The 16,855-nt window shown below is 43.0% G+C and overlaps 1 protein-coding gene across 1 annotated transcript in view; it reads left to right on the top strand.

The window, feature by feature from the left end:
- CYRIA (CYFIP related Rac1 interactor A) overlaps positions 1-16,726 on the top strand; it is a 75,564-nt gene extending 58,838 nt beyond the window's left edge. Inside the window, exons 5-12 of the mRNA XM_077311056.1 lie at positions 1,388-1,493; positions 2,518-2,654; positions 3,370-3,447; positions 4,610-4,726; positions 4,821-4,900; positions 8,947-9,073; positions 10,359-10,429; positions 11,987-16,726. Of these exons, the coding sequence (XP_077167171.1) occupies positions 1,388-1,493; positions 2,518-2,654; positions 3,370-3,447; positions 4,610-4,726; positions 4,821-4,900; positions 8,947-9,073; positions 10,359-10,429; positions 11,987-12,050 (780 nt within the window). The 3' untranslated portion in view covers positions 12,051-16,726. The remainder of the gene's footprint in view (positions 1-1,387; positions 1,494-2,517; positions 2,655-3,369; positions 3,448-4,609; positions 4,727-4,820; positions 4,901-8,946; positions 9,074-10,358; positions 10,430-11,986) is intronic.
- The last annotated feature ends 129 nt before the right edge of the window (positions 16,727-16,855 follow it).

The raw sequence follows: 16,855 nt of genomic DNA, 5'->3' as shown, positions 1-16,855 counted from the left end.
TGGATGTAGATTCGTTTGCAAAAACTCTGCTCACAAAACTGGAGCAGTGGCTAGGAGCCCTAACTAAATGGTTTAAGCCAGGGATAGTCAACCTGTGGCCCTCCAGATGTCCAAGGACTACAGTTCCCATGGGAATTGTAGTCCATGAACATCTGGAGGACCACAGGTTGACTACCGCTGGTTTAGGCCACATGCCCCATTGAAGCAAATCACACCAATTGGGAGTTTAGTTTAGTTTAATTTAATTGAACTTGTATAACCACCCATTTGGGAAACCCTTCCAGGGCTGTCAAGAAATCCAAAGGTTTCATGAAACCCTGGTTGAGAAAGCCTGAGTTACTTCTCTGTCCCAGAGTGCCTCTGCACCCAGGTAATCACAGGAAGTGACTTGGATCTGACTAGCCAATACAGTGACTTGGATCTGGCTAGCCTTTCTGTGGGTGGAAGAATTTCCACCAGTGGACTGCAACTTCTCTGCCTTACGCTATGTCCCAGCACATAAGAGTGGTGGACTCTACTCTGGAGAACCAGGTTTAATTCTCTACTCTTCTACCTGCAGCCAGCTGGGTGACGGAGGGCTAATTACAGATCTCTTAGAGATGTTCTCTGTTAGAGCTCTCTCAGACGCACTGACCTCACAGCATTTCTGCCATGGGGAGAAGGAAAAGGTATTTGTAGGCCACTTTGGGCTTCCTTCAAGTAGTGAAAAGCAGAGTATAAAAAGGTGGCTCAGCTCTTCACTCTAAAGTGCAACTCTGAGATACTGTTCCTGGGGGAACCCTGGGAACAGCGTCTCAGGGGCAGAATTCCTTCTACCCATGGCTGGATCTGTGCCAGAGCTACTCCTCTTACATGCACCACACACATTTTGCAAATATTTTTCTAAATCTGTTTTATTTATGAATGACTAAGAGGACAGATGATGAAGTCTGGTGTAGGATGAGAGCACCGCGCGTTCCAAGCATTTCTGCCAGTTTTGTTCTTAATAATGAAACTCCAGAGGAGGCTTAACAAGCAGCTTGGCTTTGGGCTCGGCATCTCTCTCTGATTTAAGGATGTTGTCATGATTACATTGTTGTTCAGCTCCCTCAATGTACATGGTGCTTTATATGGTAATGTACATGGGGGGGGGACACATCTCTGTCTGAAGGAACTCAAAAAAAAATTAAAGGAAAAACGAGGGGAAAGGCCAGGCTAACAGCAGTGAAATTTATTGCAGTTGTTGGAATCTGCTGGAATTATTGATTCCTTGTTAATACATGAATAGTCTTTATGGAATATTGTATATTAAAATGTGGTAGTATACTGGGGTGAATTTTGGCTGTTTTGTACTGCAGTCATGGCTGTGTCCTTGGTCATTTTTCTTTTTCCCCTCCCTTTTTTTCAGGCAATACAAAACCCAAATGATATACAGCTTCAAGAAAGAGCGTGGAATTCAGTCTGTCCCCTGGTGGTGAGGTTGAAGCGGTTTTATGAATTTTCCCTCAGATTAGGTGAGGACCTGCCTAACGATCTCAATAGAACTTTTTGGCTCATACTTTCTGAATACTTCTTGAGCTGAATTTTTGTTATGAGGGTCTGATATTTTAGAGCGTCTTTGCCATCTGGTATGTTCTGGCAGGGGTGGGAATAATGAGAGCTTCCGCCATGTTGGGATTGTTTTTAAAGTCTTTTAATGGGTATTTTAATGGGGATAGGACTATTGTGACCCGCCGCGAGCCTACGGGGAGTGGCGGGAAATAAATCCAATTAATAATAATAATAATAATAATAATAATAATAATAATAATAATAATAATAATAATAATAATAATAATAATGTTCTGAATGTTATTTGTCCTTAGTTTGGTGCTATCCTGGAAAAAAAAGTCCAAGGCTAGTATTATGTACTGTCAGCCCCCTGGATGCAAAATAATACTGTAATATTGGTGCTGGAAGGACTAGAAAAAGGGATCTAGACAGGGGATGTCTAGAGGACTTCGAAGAAAATGGACTCATGTAACAGTATGCAAAAGATAGGGTGATTTATACAGAGCCTCTGCATCTAGAGTCTACATATATATGACTGAGTGCAGGTGTTAGCCAGAAGGGACTTACTGCAAGCATTTCCCACAGGTGTGGACTGGTTTTCAGTGCAATTAAAGAACTTGAAGGTCCCCCCCCCCCTTCAAAAAATTATTATTGGCCTGGATCCTTCAAGGACTTTATTTGTTAAACCTGTTGGTTCTTATGTGTTATGAACTGATCTATTTCCCCAGATTTGCAATGAAGAGAAAATAACGTAAGAGGCTTTTTCTCTAATAATAACTGGCCAATAAATGCATTTGCAGACAGTCGAGTAAAAGCCAGGTGTAGCGTTTTGTTAATTTTCTGAAATCTAACTGTTGACCTGCCCCACAAAACAGCAAAGCGTATTTAAGTATGCACTAGTTTGAATGTGGCTTTCTAATAAACGAAACAAATTAGTGCAATTTCATTTTCTTCTTTCCCTCTCCCATATACACTCTTTTCCCCCAGAGAAAGCACTGCAAAGTTTATTGGAATCCCTGACCTGCCCACCCTATACACCGACGCAGCATTTAGAGCGCGAGCAGGCCCTTGCTAAGCAGTTTGCTGCCATCTTGCATTTTACTCTCCGTTTCGATGAACTCAAGGTCAGGAGATAGTGTTGTGAGGTGCTGAAATACATTTGCTCTTGTATTCTTGTGAAGTTTATAAAGTAATAACAAAAGCCGTTTATCAGTTGTTGAGCTGAAAAGTTTTGACCATAGAAGATCTCTAGATATTGAATCAAATGCAGATTTAAAGTCGACAAAGGCTACAAAAAGTGATCTCATCATAATGCACATACTTGTCAATTCTGTAAGAACCTCTTGTGGCGCAGGGTAGTAAGGCAGCTTGCTTGCTGGGGGGTAAACGGTAATGACCGGGGAAGGCACTGGCAAACCACCCAGTATTGAGTCTGCCATGAAAACGCTAGAGGGCGTCACCCCAAGGGTCAGACATGACCCGGTGCTTGCCCAGGGGATACCTTTACCTTTAAGACTAAATAATGATTCATAACTGATCTGCCATGTCTAAAGCCAGTCTGTTCTTCTTCCAAGAAACCTTTTTGGTCAAGCCACTCACATAATCTCAAACTAAGATGTTTAGAGTATAATTTGCTGATTATGTCAAGGAGGCTTATGGGTCTGTAATTGGCCAAGTCTTCTCTACTACCTTTCTTAAAGATGGGAACTAGGACTGCAAGGTTCTTGGGGAATCTGAGCTGTCTGATCAATGTATGTGAATAAGGAGGCTAGAACTGCTCTTGTGTTAGTAGTTTTGGAAGGTGCTTTCTTCATGGACTTCATCATTTATTTTTTAAAGATGAGGAACCCAGCAATTCAGAATGACTTCAGCTATTATAGGAGGACAATAAGTCGCAACAGGATAAATAATATGCATGTAAGTGAAGTGTTCTTTCTTTCTTTCTTTCTTTCTTTCTTTCTTTCTTTCTTTCTTTCTTTCTTTCTTTCTTTCTTTCTTTCTTTCTTTCTTTCTTTCTTTCTTTCTTTCAGAAGCTTACTCTGTACCAGAAGGTGATATGTTGATATTTGTTTGTTATGTTGACCTTGAAGGCAGAGTTCATAGATGTGTTTACACCACAGTATACTTAGAAGCTGTTGCCATAAGAACAAATGCACTTTTAGGGGTCCTTTATCAAGGATACAGCCTTCGTATCAGAGGGTGGCCGAGCTTGTGGTTGACAGGCTTAGCAATTGATCCTTACGTTGGTCCCAAGGATAAGATTTATTCAACATTTTAAATCCTTATTCATGGTAAGAATTGATGTCTTATTGTTCTTTGTATTTGTATCCGAAGAGATGTAACTGTGCTACTAAGAGAATGTTAAAGGAATTATTATTTCATTGTGATTGTGATTCCTAGGATCCAAAAAAAAAAAATAATAATAACAGTAGGTGCCCCTAAAGATTTGGAGAGACATAGTAAATATTTATTTTTTTTGTCTGAGTGACTGAGTGCTCTTTCTTCATCTCTGTGCCAAAGTTCCCTTCAGCTTGTAAAGTGGTTTGCCTTACGTCAAGGAAGTGTGCTAATCAAGGACCACAAGCTCAGCTGATATATATACACGTAAAATGTTCTTCGAACCAAGTCAGACCATTGGTTTATCTAGTTCAGTCGTATCTTTTCTGACCAGCAGTCTCTCTCTCCAGAGTATCAGAGGACAGGTCTTCCCTGACATCTACTACCCAGGAACCTTTAACAGGAGTGTTCAGTTTTGGGACCTTCTGCATATCAGCTTCACCACAGTCTCACCCAGCAAAGCTGTTTTTGTAGAGCAGTTCTCTCAGCCCCACCCACCTCACAGGGTGTCTGTTGTGGGGAGAGGAAGGGAAGGTGATTGTAGGCTACTTTGAGACTCCTTAATGTAATGAACAATGGGGCATAAAAACATGCACACAGCCTCTCTTTTCCTCTTCTCAAAAGGACCAGATTAGATTATTCATCAAACATGATTGCTCATCAGAGTCACCGGCCATCTCCATGTTTGTGGAAACCAGCAGGACAGGTTGTCTTAATTAGTGTTTCCTTGTGTCTCCTTCAGCTTGACATTGAGAATGAAGTGAACAATGAGATGGCCAACAGGATGTCCCTCTTTTATGCAGAAGCTACACCTGTGTTGAAAACACTGAGCAATGCTACAATGCGCTTTGTTGCAGAGGTGATGAGCTTATAATATGTGTACTGAGAACAGAAAACAGACCATCAGGAAGTACCATATGACTGATCCATTTTTTTCCCCTTCAACTTTCCAGAACAAAACTCTACCCATTGAGAATACGACAGACTGTCTAAGTACGATGGCCAGTGTATGTAAAGTCATGCTGGAAACACCGTAAGTTTCCAGAAGACAGAAATACTCTTTTCCCCCTTTTTTCATGTAACAGTACAAAGATTGTTAAAAGTTTGTTGATGTAGTTTATAACTTTTAGGGAGCTCATTCTGCTGTAAGGCTGAGGGTAGCCAATAGTTATTTCAGAGAGAAGGGGATACGAAAGAGGAATGACGGGCTGTGCCATGTACAAACATTTCCGTTACAAAAATGATCTGCACAATGCTTTAAGAATACACAGAACATACTTGGCTGGAGGTTCCAGTGGGACGAAAGAAACAATTGTGTAACCTGTGGATAATAATGCTTCCACCTCACCACTTTCAGTGAGCAATGGATAAACTTCCCTTGTCTCAGTCTGAAAATTGTTCATCAATTACAAGAGACCTCTGCAAAGGAACAACCTGCATTTTGAGAGTTCCAAATGGATGCTTTTGTTTCATAATGGACTTTAAAGGATGCCCGTTCAGCAAGCATATTTGTCTCCCTTCTGAAATAATTTTTAGAAGAATTAAGAAACAGCTTTTGGCTGCGACGAATGCCCCTTTTAATGGAGGGGAAATTATGCACTTTTAAAAAAATGTTCCTGGTTGTGCAGAGGTGCACTATATTATTTAAAAGTACATTACAGAAGTGCCATTTAGAAGTAATTCTGTTTTTTAAGAAAGGAAATGTTTGTAATATTCTCAGTATATATGCTCTGGCCTGGATGACTATCTCATCACATCTCAGATGCTAAGCAGGGTCAGCCCTGGTTAGTACTTGGATGAGAGATCACTAAGAAAATCCACGGTCACTGCAGAGAGGCAGGAAATGACAAACCACATCCAGAAATCTCTTGCCTTGAAAACTCTTGAGAGTTTTGAAAACACCATAAGTCTTGGCAGCACTTTACACCCATCCACACAATATTCTCAGGTTCAACTATGAACAGAAAACTGTTATCCAAGTCAAGTGCTTTCTACTAAATGAGACTTTAATGCCAATTAATTATACTGGTATATCAAAGCAATTGTTTAAAAATATTAATGGCATTGTTATAGTCTGCACTCTTCAGCCCCATAACACCTAACGGTATTTATGGTCCCATTCAGTAGTGCGGAGTCCATTGACTTCAATAGACTTGGAAGGTATAACACTGCTTTGGCACCTGTTGTCATGCAGTAAATTTTAGTTGTCCCTTCTCTGCTTTATTGGCAACCTTCTCTGCTTTATTGGAGAGCCAGTTTGGTGTAGGGGTTAGGAGTGCGGACTTCTAATCTGGCATGCCGGGTTCGATTCTGCACTCCCCCACATGCAGCCAGCTGGGTGACCTTGGGCTCACCACAGCACTGATAAAGCTGTTCTGACTTAGCAGTGATATCAGGGCTCTCTCAGCCTCACCCATCTCACAGGGTGTCTGTTGTGGGGAAAGGGAAGGGAAGGCGACTTTGAGACTCCTTCGGATAAAGAGAAGCGGCATATAAGAACCAACTTTTCTTCTTCTCTTCCTCCTCCTCTTTGGAAGGCCATAGAAACTCAGTGTTACATAATCCTAGAAAGAACAGATGAAACACAGGACTGGCTTCTTTCATGATTGCCTACATTATTTGTAACATCTTGGGCTGGCCCCTTTTACACAATTAAATTGTCTGAGGCATATGGGATGGGACCTTTTCTGCTATGGCACTAGCCTTACGGAATTCCTTGTTTGAAGAGATCCACTGGTCATTTCCTTCTAAAGCTTCTGCAATAGATCAAGGCATTGTTATTTTCAACAGTGTTTCCAAACTATGGATCATTTGTTCTTTCCTGTTTTAGTTTTTCTTCTTAATTATGTGTCTTTGTTTTATTATCCACTTAATTAATGTATCTATAAATCACGATCTATAGTTTAATATTCCTGGGCAGCATCATTCTGTCTAATGGGCCGCGTACAAAGATCCAGAGTCCAGTTTTCACCTCTACCCTAGTGTGGCACATAAACACCAGCATGCTTATTACGAATATGGGAAATACGATATTTGAGCACGAACCAGGGCAATAGATTAACTTCCCAGAAGATTTCTTTGGGTGGAAGGGGTTTTTTTGCTGATTTCCTCCGCCAGCTTCCCCTCTTGCTGCTCCGCAGGGGTGTCTCCTGTGCAGGAGCAGCCTTTTGTGTTCATTGGGCTACAGCCGGAAGGGGCAGGCGAGAACTATAGCAGGAAGGGTCATTGGACTACAGCAGGAAGGGGCAATGGAAATACCTTTCATCTGCAGAAATCCTCTGTGGGATGTAAACCAATGCGGGGAGAGATGAAAAAGAGGTTTCTGCATGTCTTTTGGATACCATGCAACATATTTCAGAGCCTCTAATGTTCTGTGCACAAGCCTGATACAGCTGCAACGCATTGCTTTAGTGAATCATTTTGAGTGTGCTTTATATTCAAATAAATGTTAAACAAACGATACATATTTACTTCTTAATTAGTGAAGGAAACACTGCATGACATCTTGACACTTAGCAATGACTAAACCAGGGGTAGTCAAACTGCGGCCCTCCATTCGCTGGCAGGGGCTTGTGGGAATTGTAGTCCATGGACATCTGGAGGGCCGCAGTTTGACTACCCCTGAACTAAACGGCCCATTATCTACACATCTTGAAGTACAAGTGAACTGGACTCAAACTTTGTCCTGTAATTAGAGTTGCTTAGCTTTTGCACAATTCATGACTGTGAGAAGGTGAATTTGTCTGATTGGGGGTTTTTTTTGCTAAGAGGTAGTTGTCTTGACTTTATCCTTTCTGACAAATTTTTAAAGTTGGAAAAGGGAGGGTGGGGGAGATAGGGTAGGACAAAAAAAGGTCAAAGATCTTTAAAACAGGTCACTTTCCACATGGCTTTACCCTTTGATTCAATTGTGTATTTTTACAAGCTGTGATGTTGAGAGATTGGTCATTCTGTCAGGAGAACCTAATGAACCCTGTGCTCCTCAGTCACACACTGACATGGCTGTATACAGACAATGCTAACATATTCATTCCTTTAAAATCGAGCCTTTTGCTATCTCTCCAGTGGTAAAAGCAATTGTTTGACTGTCCCTGTAGATCTTTGGAGATACAACTGTGGGGTTTTTTTTTTTTTGGAGCCTAACCCTCATCATAATCAAGGCACCCATATTTCACAAGTTTGTACTGTAAAATTAAAGGCCACATTATTAAATGGTTCCTTAGTCTAAACCAGATGCAGATGCAATAGATAAAAATTGAAGTGAAGTAGAAAGTATCAAAGAAGCCAGTCAGCAGAGTTAATCTCTAATGCGGTTGTGTTCTGTCAACACAGGGGTTGAGGCACAAACTATAACACTGGGTACGGTGTGATCATCGTACAGTTATTACGGCTGACCGTTCCTCCCTTTGACCGTTTATGCACTGGAGGTTTCATGCCAGGCTGCAGGCTGGAGTTTTAGTCGTGGCAGGTTGCCCCTCCTCTTCCTGCACCCACACGGGGGAGCATTTTGCCCAGTGCGCCTCATCCGCCCCCGATTTGTGCGGGAGCTGCACGGGAGCTGAGGCAGTGAAGTTCCCAGTGCATAGACGGTCTTTGAAATGCAATTCTTTATTGGCATCATTCATTAAAATTTAGACCAGCCTTCTAATGCTAGTGCCTTGCACAAATGGAAATTGCTCTTTAGCTATCAGTAGGATTTCCTTTGTGAAACTGCATGCTGCTTTTAAAAAATGGCTTTTGTCACCAGCAAACGTAAAATAAATTCTGAGTGTGAGTTTGTTTGCATGCTCCTGCTGCATACGGTATTAGCAGTGTCATAACCATTCTGGAAGTGCCACAACTAGTACAGTTCCAAAGTTGCATTTGGTACTGTGTCGTGTTTGATGTCCTATTTAGGATTCATCCCACATTCCCCTACTCGCTGTTTTTAGCCATATCTGAAGGGTCAGTGAAAGAGAAAAGACTGTTTTTGAAAAAGATCTCTTGCACTCATTTTACATGGCTGTGAAAATAAATTATTCCTCATTTGAAATATAAAATAAAAGCAATGATTGATTTTTGTTGTTGTTTGTTTCCCAGAGAATACCGAAGTAGATTCACTAGCGAAGAGACCCTTATGTTCTGCATGAGAGTCATGGTTGGTGTTATTATCCTCTATGACCACGTCCATCCGGTGGGAGCTTTCTCCAAGGCCTCGAAGATCGATGTAAGAATAATTACGAAGGTCCCCTGGCTGAGCAAAAGTGTTATAGGTGGTACAAAGGAGACACTGCAGCTTTGGAAAAACATCTGAAGTTGCAGGAAAACTCTTTGGAGGAAGATTGTACCCACACCAATATTTACTTCATCCTAAAAGTCTAGACTAGCTTAAGGCATAGATACCATGCGAGACTCTGTCTGTGTGGTTCTCGCTGCCCTGACTCTATCGCGCACATTTTGTCAGATTGCCCCTTATATGAGCAATGCCAGGATGACGGTTTTGTTGCTTTGCTGGGAAACAAGCCTTCTGTAAGTAAGTCCATGACCTTGCAATTTCTGCTCTCTGACAAAGACCCAGAGGTAACCATTATAGTCGCCAGAGTCTTAACTAAGATGCTTTTATAATATGCTGCCTATTTTGTATTTTATCTTTTAAGGTTTATCTAATCATTTTAAGATCTCTTCGGTTATGTAACCCCATGGCCCATTTTATTATTTCGTTGACATTTTAAGCCCTATTTCTATAGGTTTTATACATATTTTATGCCAATAAAAGGTTACTGCCTGACTGACTAAGGCATAGAACCTTAGATGACACGGAAAAACACATTTGCGGTCCACTGACAAGTATCTGGAGGATGTAGGAGGGAAAGTTCCTTGAATTAGCCTTTGTAGCGGCATCATCAGGATATGATCATGTAGGGCAGGGGTCTTGAACCCCCGGTCCGCGGTCCGGTACCAGGCTGCTAAGGCCATGGTACCGGGCCCCCAGCGGCTGCACCTGCCTCCCCCCCCGCAGCGAGAGCGCATGCGCAGAGCTGCCGCGCATGCGGGGTTTGCGCCCCCTACTGGCGAAAACGCGCAGGTGTGCCTGTTCTGCGCATGCGCGTTTACATGCAGCTGCTGTGGCCGGGCCGCCAGCTCTCTCCCACCCTCGGAGGTGGTCCCCGACTACAAGAAGGTTGGGGACCGCTAATGTAGGGGCAAAACGAACTTTGGAACTGTCTCGGTGGAGGTCAGTTCAAGCCCAGTTCAATATCAGGACATTTGTTCATTTACTTAATCTGTATTCTTCCCTACTGAGACTCAGGGTGGATTATGCCATTTAGAATATTTATTTATTTATTACAGTCTGATTAATGTTGTAAATGGCTGCCTCTACTTTATGTTGATGAAGTCATTCCAACCACGAAAGGAGCAACATTCAATGAGCTATCCCCAAGTACTGGCTGGAATAAGATCCCCCACCCCATTTTAATATTCTTAAATACCTGCATGTTTTCTTTTTCCAGATGAAGGGTTGCATAAAGGTTTTAAGAGAACAGCCTCCGGACACAGTTGAAGGACTATTGAATGCTCTCAGGTACCAACAACTCTTTTGCTACTTTGATTCCGTAATCTTATTTTGTTTTTGGGTACTAATAATGTGAGGGGGTTTATTTAACTCTGTCTTTACTGTGTAGTAGAATAGAGTTGCCAGATTGGTGTTCAGAGATCTTTCCATGACTCCTGTGAGTTTAAATGGAATCTTTGGTAGGCATATCAGATAGAAAAGAAAAATAGGAGCCTGGTGTGGACGCAGAAGCTTATGGGAGAAACCATCTTTCAGTAGTAGAAAACATCATTTGCCTGTAGAAAGTCCTAGGTTCAGTCTTAGTTCAAAAAGAATGTCAGTTTGTGCATATTGTGCAAGATGTCACAGAAGGACCAGTCTGTTTCCAAACATTAAGTGTCTGCCAGCTTGATGCAGTGGTTAATAGTGGCGGCCTCTAATCTGGAGACCTGGGTTTGATGCCCCACCCCTCTACATGCAGCCAGTCACAGTCCTGTTAGAGCTGTTCTCATGAATCAGTCTCTCTCAAAGCTCTCTCAGCCTCATCTACCTCACAGGGTGTCTGCTGTGGGGAGATGAATGGTAGGCAATTGTAAGCTGCTTTGAGACTCCTTCGGGTGGCTTTTCTTCTTCTCTCCATATGTCGCATTTGTTTAGAATGTTCAGATGGGTAGACGTGCCGTTCACAGACTGATCGCATCAAGTTTTCAAGTCTTGATAGAGGGAGTTGAGATAATGTCCCAAGATTGGGGGGGGGGGGAGAGTGCTGTAACTGGTAGGTAGCAGCAAAAGTAGTAAAGGAAGTAAATGCTCTTGTAATCCAGAAAGGCTGAGTTAGGGCAGCATCCCTATAACTGCTGTTTGCTTCCCAGTAGCCTGCAAATGGGCTATCTCAACTTATGGATGACCTTTACCACTCACTAGGGGCCAAGGCCGTTGCATTCAGCAATACAAGGGGTGCTAGATTGGGGGGGATGGGGTGGAAGAACTCTGTGGACAGCCTCCCCCTCCCTCCAAGACCTCGAAAGGTTGCATGCAGCTGTTAGGGAACTCACCGGCAGGGACAGCTCTCACGCAGCAGGGATCTGCAGCCTCCAAGCCTCAGAGGGAAGTGGAAGGAGGAGGGGGTGGTCAGCAGTGGGGGACGGAAGGCGATTGGCTGGCTGCTGGACAGACAGGCAAGCTGGTTGGAGGAGAAGGCACTCAGGGGTGGGACAGCTGCCCTGAGTGGGTGTTAAGCGCTGAGTGGCACTTAAGCCATGAGACATGCTCCTCTTCCAAGGGCTTACCAGAAATATTAAGTGGAGCAGATTGTTACCCGGGCAACCTATACTAGGAGCATAATAGGCAACTTGTTCATATGTTTCATTTGTGTACAGAAGTAGCTTGTTTTAGTACTGTAAGTAGTTTTATCATTTTTCATAGTTTCCAAGTACAGCGTTCAGGTCTTGCTAAAATGGCCTTTGTGTGAATAAACCTTCAGCATGCATCAGACTGTTCATTTGTCAGGACAACTAAGAATGCTCAGAAATGGCTCCCCTTTCCCCACACGATGCCCCCTTTTGACTGTCCTTTTGTGACTTCCAGGTTTACTACAAAGCACCTGAATGATGAATCGACTTCAAGACAAGTTCGAGCAATGCTCCAGTAGTGCCCTCTTTGGACAAGTGGACTTTTGTATTATTTAGAGGAGCTGTTTGTTTACATAATTTAATAGTGTGTGGTGTTTAAATACATATATGTATTTACATAACATAACTGTGGCTACAGTATGTGGATTTGGATTAATAAAGTGACTGACTCTGCATGGCAGAGCGTCATTTTATGCTACTCTTACTCTTTGACAGCTCTAAAAGGTACCTTAATTTGAATGTGTAAATGACATAATTGTCTATGTGCCTTGTTTTTTTCTTTCTTTCTTTTTTAATGCTTTTGTGGATGTATGCTGTAAATTTGTTCTCGTTGCCGGGATCTCTAAGCAGTTCCACATATGAGAGCGTACCCAAGAAGATTTTGATACGGAAACTTCCGTGGTTCTGAAAGGAATTCTCCTCTTCTCCTTTCCACTAGGCTTTGAAGAAGAGGAGAGAGAGAGAGAGAGAGTATAGCGCAGCAAATTAAGCAAAACAGTGCATTCGGTTCAGACATATGACCTCACTTACGTGGAAGAATTTTCAGGCACGCTTGCATGATCCTTCCTCGTCCAGACTCCCTCTTGGGTTGCGAACTCAGCCTGGTTCCTTTTGTATCAGACACACTCTGGTTTGCTCTTGATCTGCCAACCCAGATTGGGTATCAGGGTATGCACTAGCCGTGGATTGGATCCTGTCACATGTCCTCAGAAGGCCCTGACAGCTGCAGATCTTCCCTGCTTTCCACTCACACACACACACACACACACACCCCAGCAGTTCTGGTTGACCCCAGGATAATTTGTACCTGACCTTGTGGGGCTGTGTGGAATGACAGCTGCTCAGGTTGGGATGCTTTGGTGGAGGGTGGGAAGGGGGCAGGATCACTGAGCCTGCAGTGCAGGAAGTGAAGCTTTACGTCAGGGGTAGTCAAACTGCGGCCCTCCGGATGTCCATGGTCAACAATTCCCATGAGCCCCTGCCAGCGGATGCTGGCAGGGGCTCATGGGAATTGTAGTCCATGGACATCTGGAGGGCCGCAGTTTGACTACCCCTGCTTTACGTAATGATGGTGCGTGGGCCAGTGAAGGATCACGTGAGCAAGGCTGAATTTCCTTCCAGGTTGTTTCCATAATGCCAAGCCGAATTCTCTGCAGTACATCTGAACAAAGCTTTAGTATGTAGTGTTGGCGCTCCTTTTTTTTAAAAAAAAATTATTTCCTACCGTGGACTTCCTAAAGGATCCCCCTTCCTATAGGCTTCTGGGGGAGGTGTCCCCTCGAGTCCTGAATGTGTGTAAACAATTGTTTTGTAACCGTTTTCAATCTTTCTGTGGTTTTTATGTCTGCCCAGATTGCCTTTTGGCAGATAGGTGAAGTTACGGGAACCATTATGTGAAACTGCATAGAGGACCAATCCAGTGTCAGCAACTTATCTGTATATATCTTTGCCTGATTTTTATATGCCTTTGAGCACGCTGGCAGCACCGAGTAGCTTTGTGTGTGTGTTCCCTTGGCTTCTCTCTTAGCGCTTCTCCTGACTTTGCAGAGGGCTGTGTGCATGCTGATGAAAGATACCACTATTTTCTTTTCTTTTGTGGTGCCGCATCGGATTTAGCCTAGGCCTAGCTTATACCGTGTATAACTCAGTCGAGCCAATAGAGGATCCCCAAGGTGCTATGAATTTTGGCGCTGTTTTTAAGATTCATTCATCAGGTATCCCAGATTATTTGGAGGCTCACTTTGAGCTACTGTAATGTCTCAATAGCATTGTTTGCTGTTATATTTTAATGCCCAGAGTTTCCCTGGGCAGAGCATGGAATCACATGGCAGGTCAAAAAGTTTTGATACATAATTTCCACTCCCCCCCCCCTACTTTTTATTTACCATTTTGAAATGATTAAAAGATAAAACTCCAGATGTCTTGATGGTATGATGGGTTGGAAAACCACATGGGAGGCTTCCAAGGAGCTGTATAATATAGTAAGATTCTGGCTAAAGCAGAGCAAATTTCTTTGGGGAGGAGTGACACAACGTTTAAGTCAAAGCCAGCTTCTTAGTTGTGTTGGTGGGGAAACTGCTCCAATAACTATTCCCGTGGGATTCATTTTTCTCAGAAGCAGCCGCACTTGAATATTCGTAATAAGATCTGTAATTTTATGCAAATAAATTAATATGGCGTGTCTTTGCTGTCATGGCATGTGAAGGTACGTTACTTCTATCTCTATATGTGCCACTTCTCTCTGAGCAGTGGGGAAAACCGAAGGAGAAGTTAGGTCCCGTATGCACGTATAAATCCCCCCACTTCACAACATTTCCAAGATTGTACACGGCCTAGCTGAAGAAGTCAGCTTGCAGTGGGTGGTAGTTGCTAAACATCCACCCAACATCAAGGAATCTGTAAGGGGATCCTGCCCCACCCCCCAACTTTTCACCTGGGTGTGTTCATGGGTTCTAGGGAAGTCACACTTGCCCCCTCCTTCATCTCAGCCCAACCACCTGTTCCCCTGTTCTCCACTAACCTGCCACCCTGCCTACCCATCCTCCTTCCACTCTCTCCATCCTCCTCCCCACTGTTCCACCCAACTGCCCCTCCCCCACAGGTCTGTGGAGGAGTAGCAGTGGCCCCCATCCTCCCTATTTGTGCCATACCTGGCTCTCCTTCTTGGCAGGCCATGTTTTAAGAGTTTTAACATCTCAATTAAAAAAAAAAAAAAAACTTGCAGGATGTTCTGCAAACCTGGGATTTTCCCCAGGCTTGTAGCAGTCACTATTTTCTCTGTCTGTAAATGTTGAGAATTAGATATATGGATAATACGAGAATTAAGCGCTTATCTCTGTTAACAAAATAAACAGGCTTTCTTATGCTTGGGAACAAGACGCAGCGTCCGTAGCCCAGTACCTTGCGCAGCTTTGACTCTCTTGAACCTTGTGTATTGTGTGTCGTGTCAGGTGTGGCGTTTTGCGATATTGAAATTGTAGGTGGTTAGAGAAGAGTAAAGGGTGAGAACAGAAGAGGCATTAAAGAGGAGCCCCATTGTGTGGGAACTGAGCTGTGTGTAAGTATGCCATTCAATCCCTTTTACTGCTGTGTTCAACAGTTGGCCACTGTGTGAAACCTGAGAGTTACGTTTCAGTTCTCGGCTGACCAGAGCTGCAATTGTGACACTTCCAAGAAGCAAGATCCTTCGCTGAATTCGTGTCGTTTCCCACCGGAGTTCCCCATCGGGGAATGCCGAGTTCTCCTTTCGAATGTGTCTTCTTGAGTGATATGGAGCAGCTGTGGTTAACTTAAGAGATTTTTCAGAACTATATGCTAGTTTGTGTCGGTAAGGTTTGGCATTTATATATTTAGACCTTGTAAAGTTTGCAGCACAACCGTTTCCTGGGGGAGAGGGGGTTGGCTTGGCCTGAATTAGTCATACTGGCTAGAATGTGCATCCATGACTTTGGGTCCATAATGTTTGAGAGGAGTGAGATGCTCTCGACTGTAATCTGCCCTGGGTTTCCAAAAACAGGGCAGAATATAAATTGCAACATAGACTGGGCATGTCCACTTCTTATCTACAGAACCAGAAACTGGATGCTTCAGAGTATTTGTGCCGATGTCAGTTTGACTTAAAGAGTATTTGTGATATAGTCTTTTGGGCCTTACTGTAAGCTGCTTGAGGCAGAGATAGCTTTCTATTTTTATATATGTGGTAGGAGTTAGCACTATGCAGCTTTTGTCCTGAACAGGAGCCTGTTCTGGAATAATACTACTTTATTCTTGTTGTTAGTGTTGCTTACCGCTGACCCTGCATGACATGATCTACTCTTTGACGTAAAACAAAGTATTGGGGCAGCCATCCTTGGGTTTTCCCACAGGCCCATGTATCAGGCTCTTAATTTTCGAGAGAAGCCATTCCTGATGTGTGGTATTTTATATGTAAGATAATGCAATGGATGTATTCATGTATACCAAAAAAGAGAAAGCAAAGCAAAGCTTCTCCTAGGAGTCGTAGTATATTCTCCGCCAGTGGGAGGATCCTAGCTTCAAAAGGCAATTGACAGTGGTGAATGGAATACTTAGCCCTAAGAGGAAACCCCACTGAATGAATGGGTCTTGCTTAGGATAGCTCCCTTATTCAGATGAGTGTTTTTGCCCCTCCCACTCGCCACCAATGGTTTGTTGCTCCAGTTGGGTTATATGCCTTTTTTTTGTAATTCTTAAAGTGCTGCAGGTGTGTTTATTGATTAAATCATCCGTTCATCTTTTATAGAAAGCACAATAAGGTTTAAAATACTTGAAAAATGGCTCTCGGGGGGTGGGGGGAGGGAGATGCCTGGTTTCAGCATTTCTGCCCAGTCGGAGTGGTGTGCAGAGCAGGATCCTGCTGCAAAGATGCAGCACCCTGGTTTTTCTTGACAAAGATATATGGGAAAGGAAGGTAGTACTGTTTGAATGAAATGTAGGCAGGACCCCTCCCCAGTGAGCTCGCAGTTCCAATGGTGATCACGTTTTTGCATTCACAAATTCACTTTCTGCACAAATCAATATGCATGCAAAGTAGATGTGATGTTGATTTTCTTATGAATGAGTGCTTTGTCAGATACTTTCTGTCTGGGAATTAAAGTTTTACTAAGGGAGCTCGGTTTATAAAAGCCTGAAGAAGAGAGTAACTTGCCTTCTGTATAATAAAAAAGTTTCAAAAGCAGTTTTGTGATTTCGCCATTTGTACGCTTCAGTGCCTACTTTAAAATAGTTGTATAAGGAGTTTAAAAAAAAGGAGTTTTAAACTCAAAGGAGTTAAAAAAATGTTCTCTAAATCAATGGTAGTCAACCT

This window comes from Paroedura picta, chromosome 1 (genome assembly GCF_049243985.1).
Source record: "Paroedura picta isolate Pp20150507F chromosome 1, Ppicta_v3.0, whole genome shotgun sequence".
Taxonomy (NCBI): domain Eukaryota; kingdom Metazoa; phylum Chordata; class Lepidosauria; order Squamata; family Gekkonidae; genus Paroedura; species Paroedura picta.
This window is presented reverse-complemented; position numbering and strand designations above follow the sequence as displayed.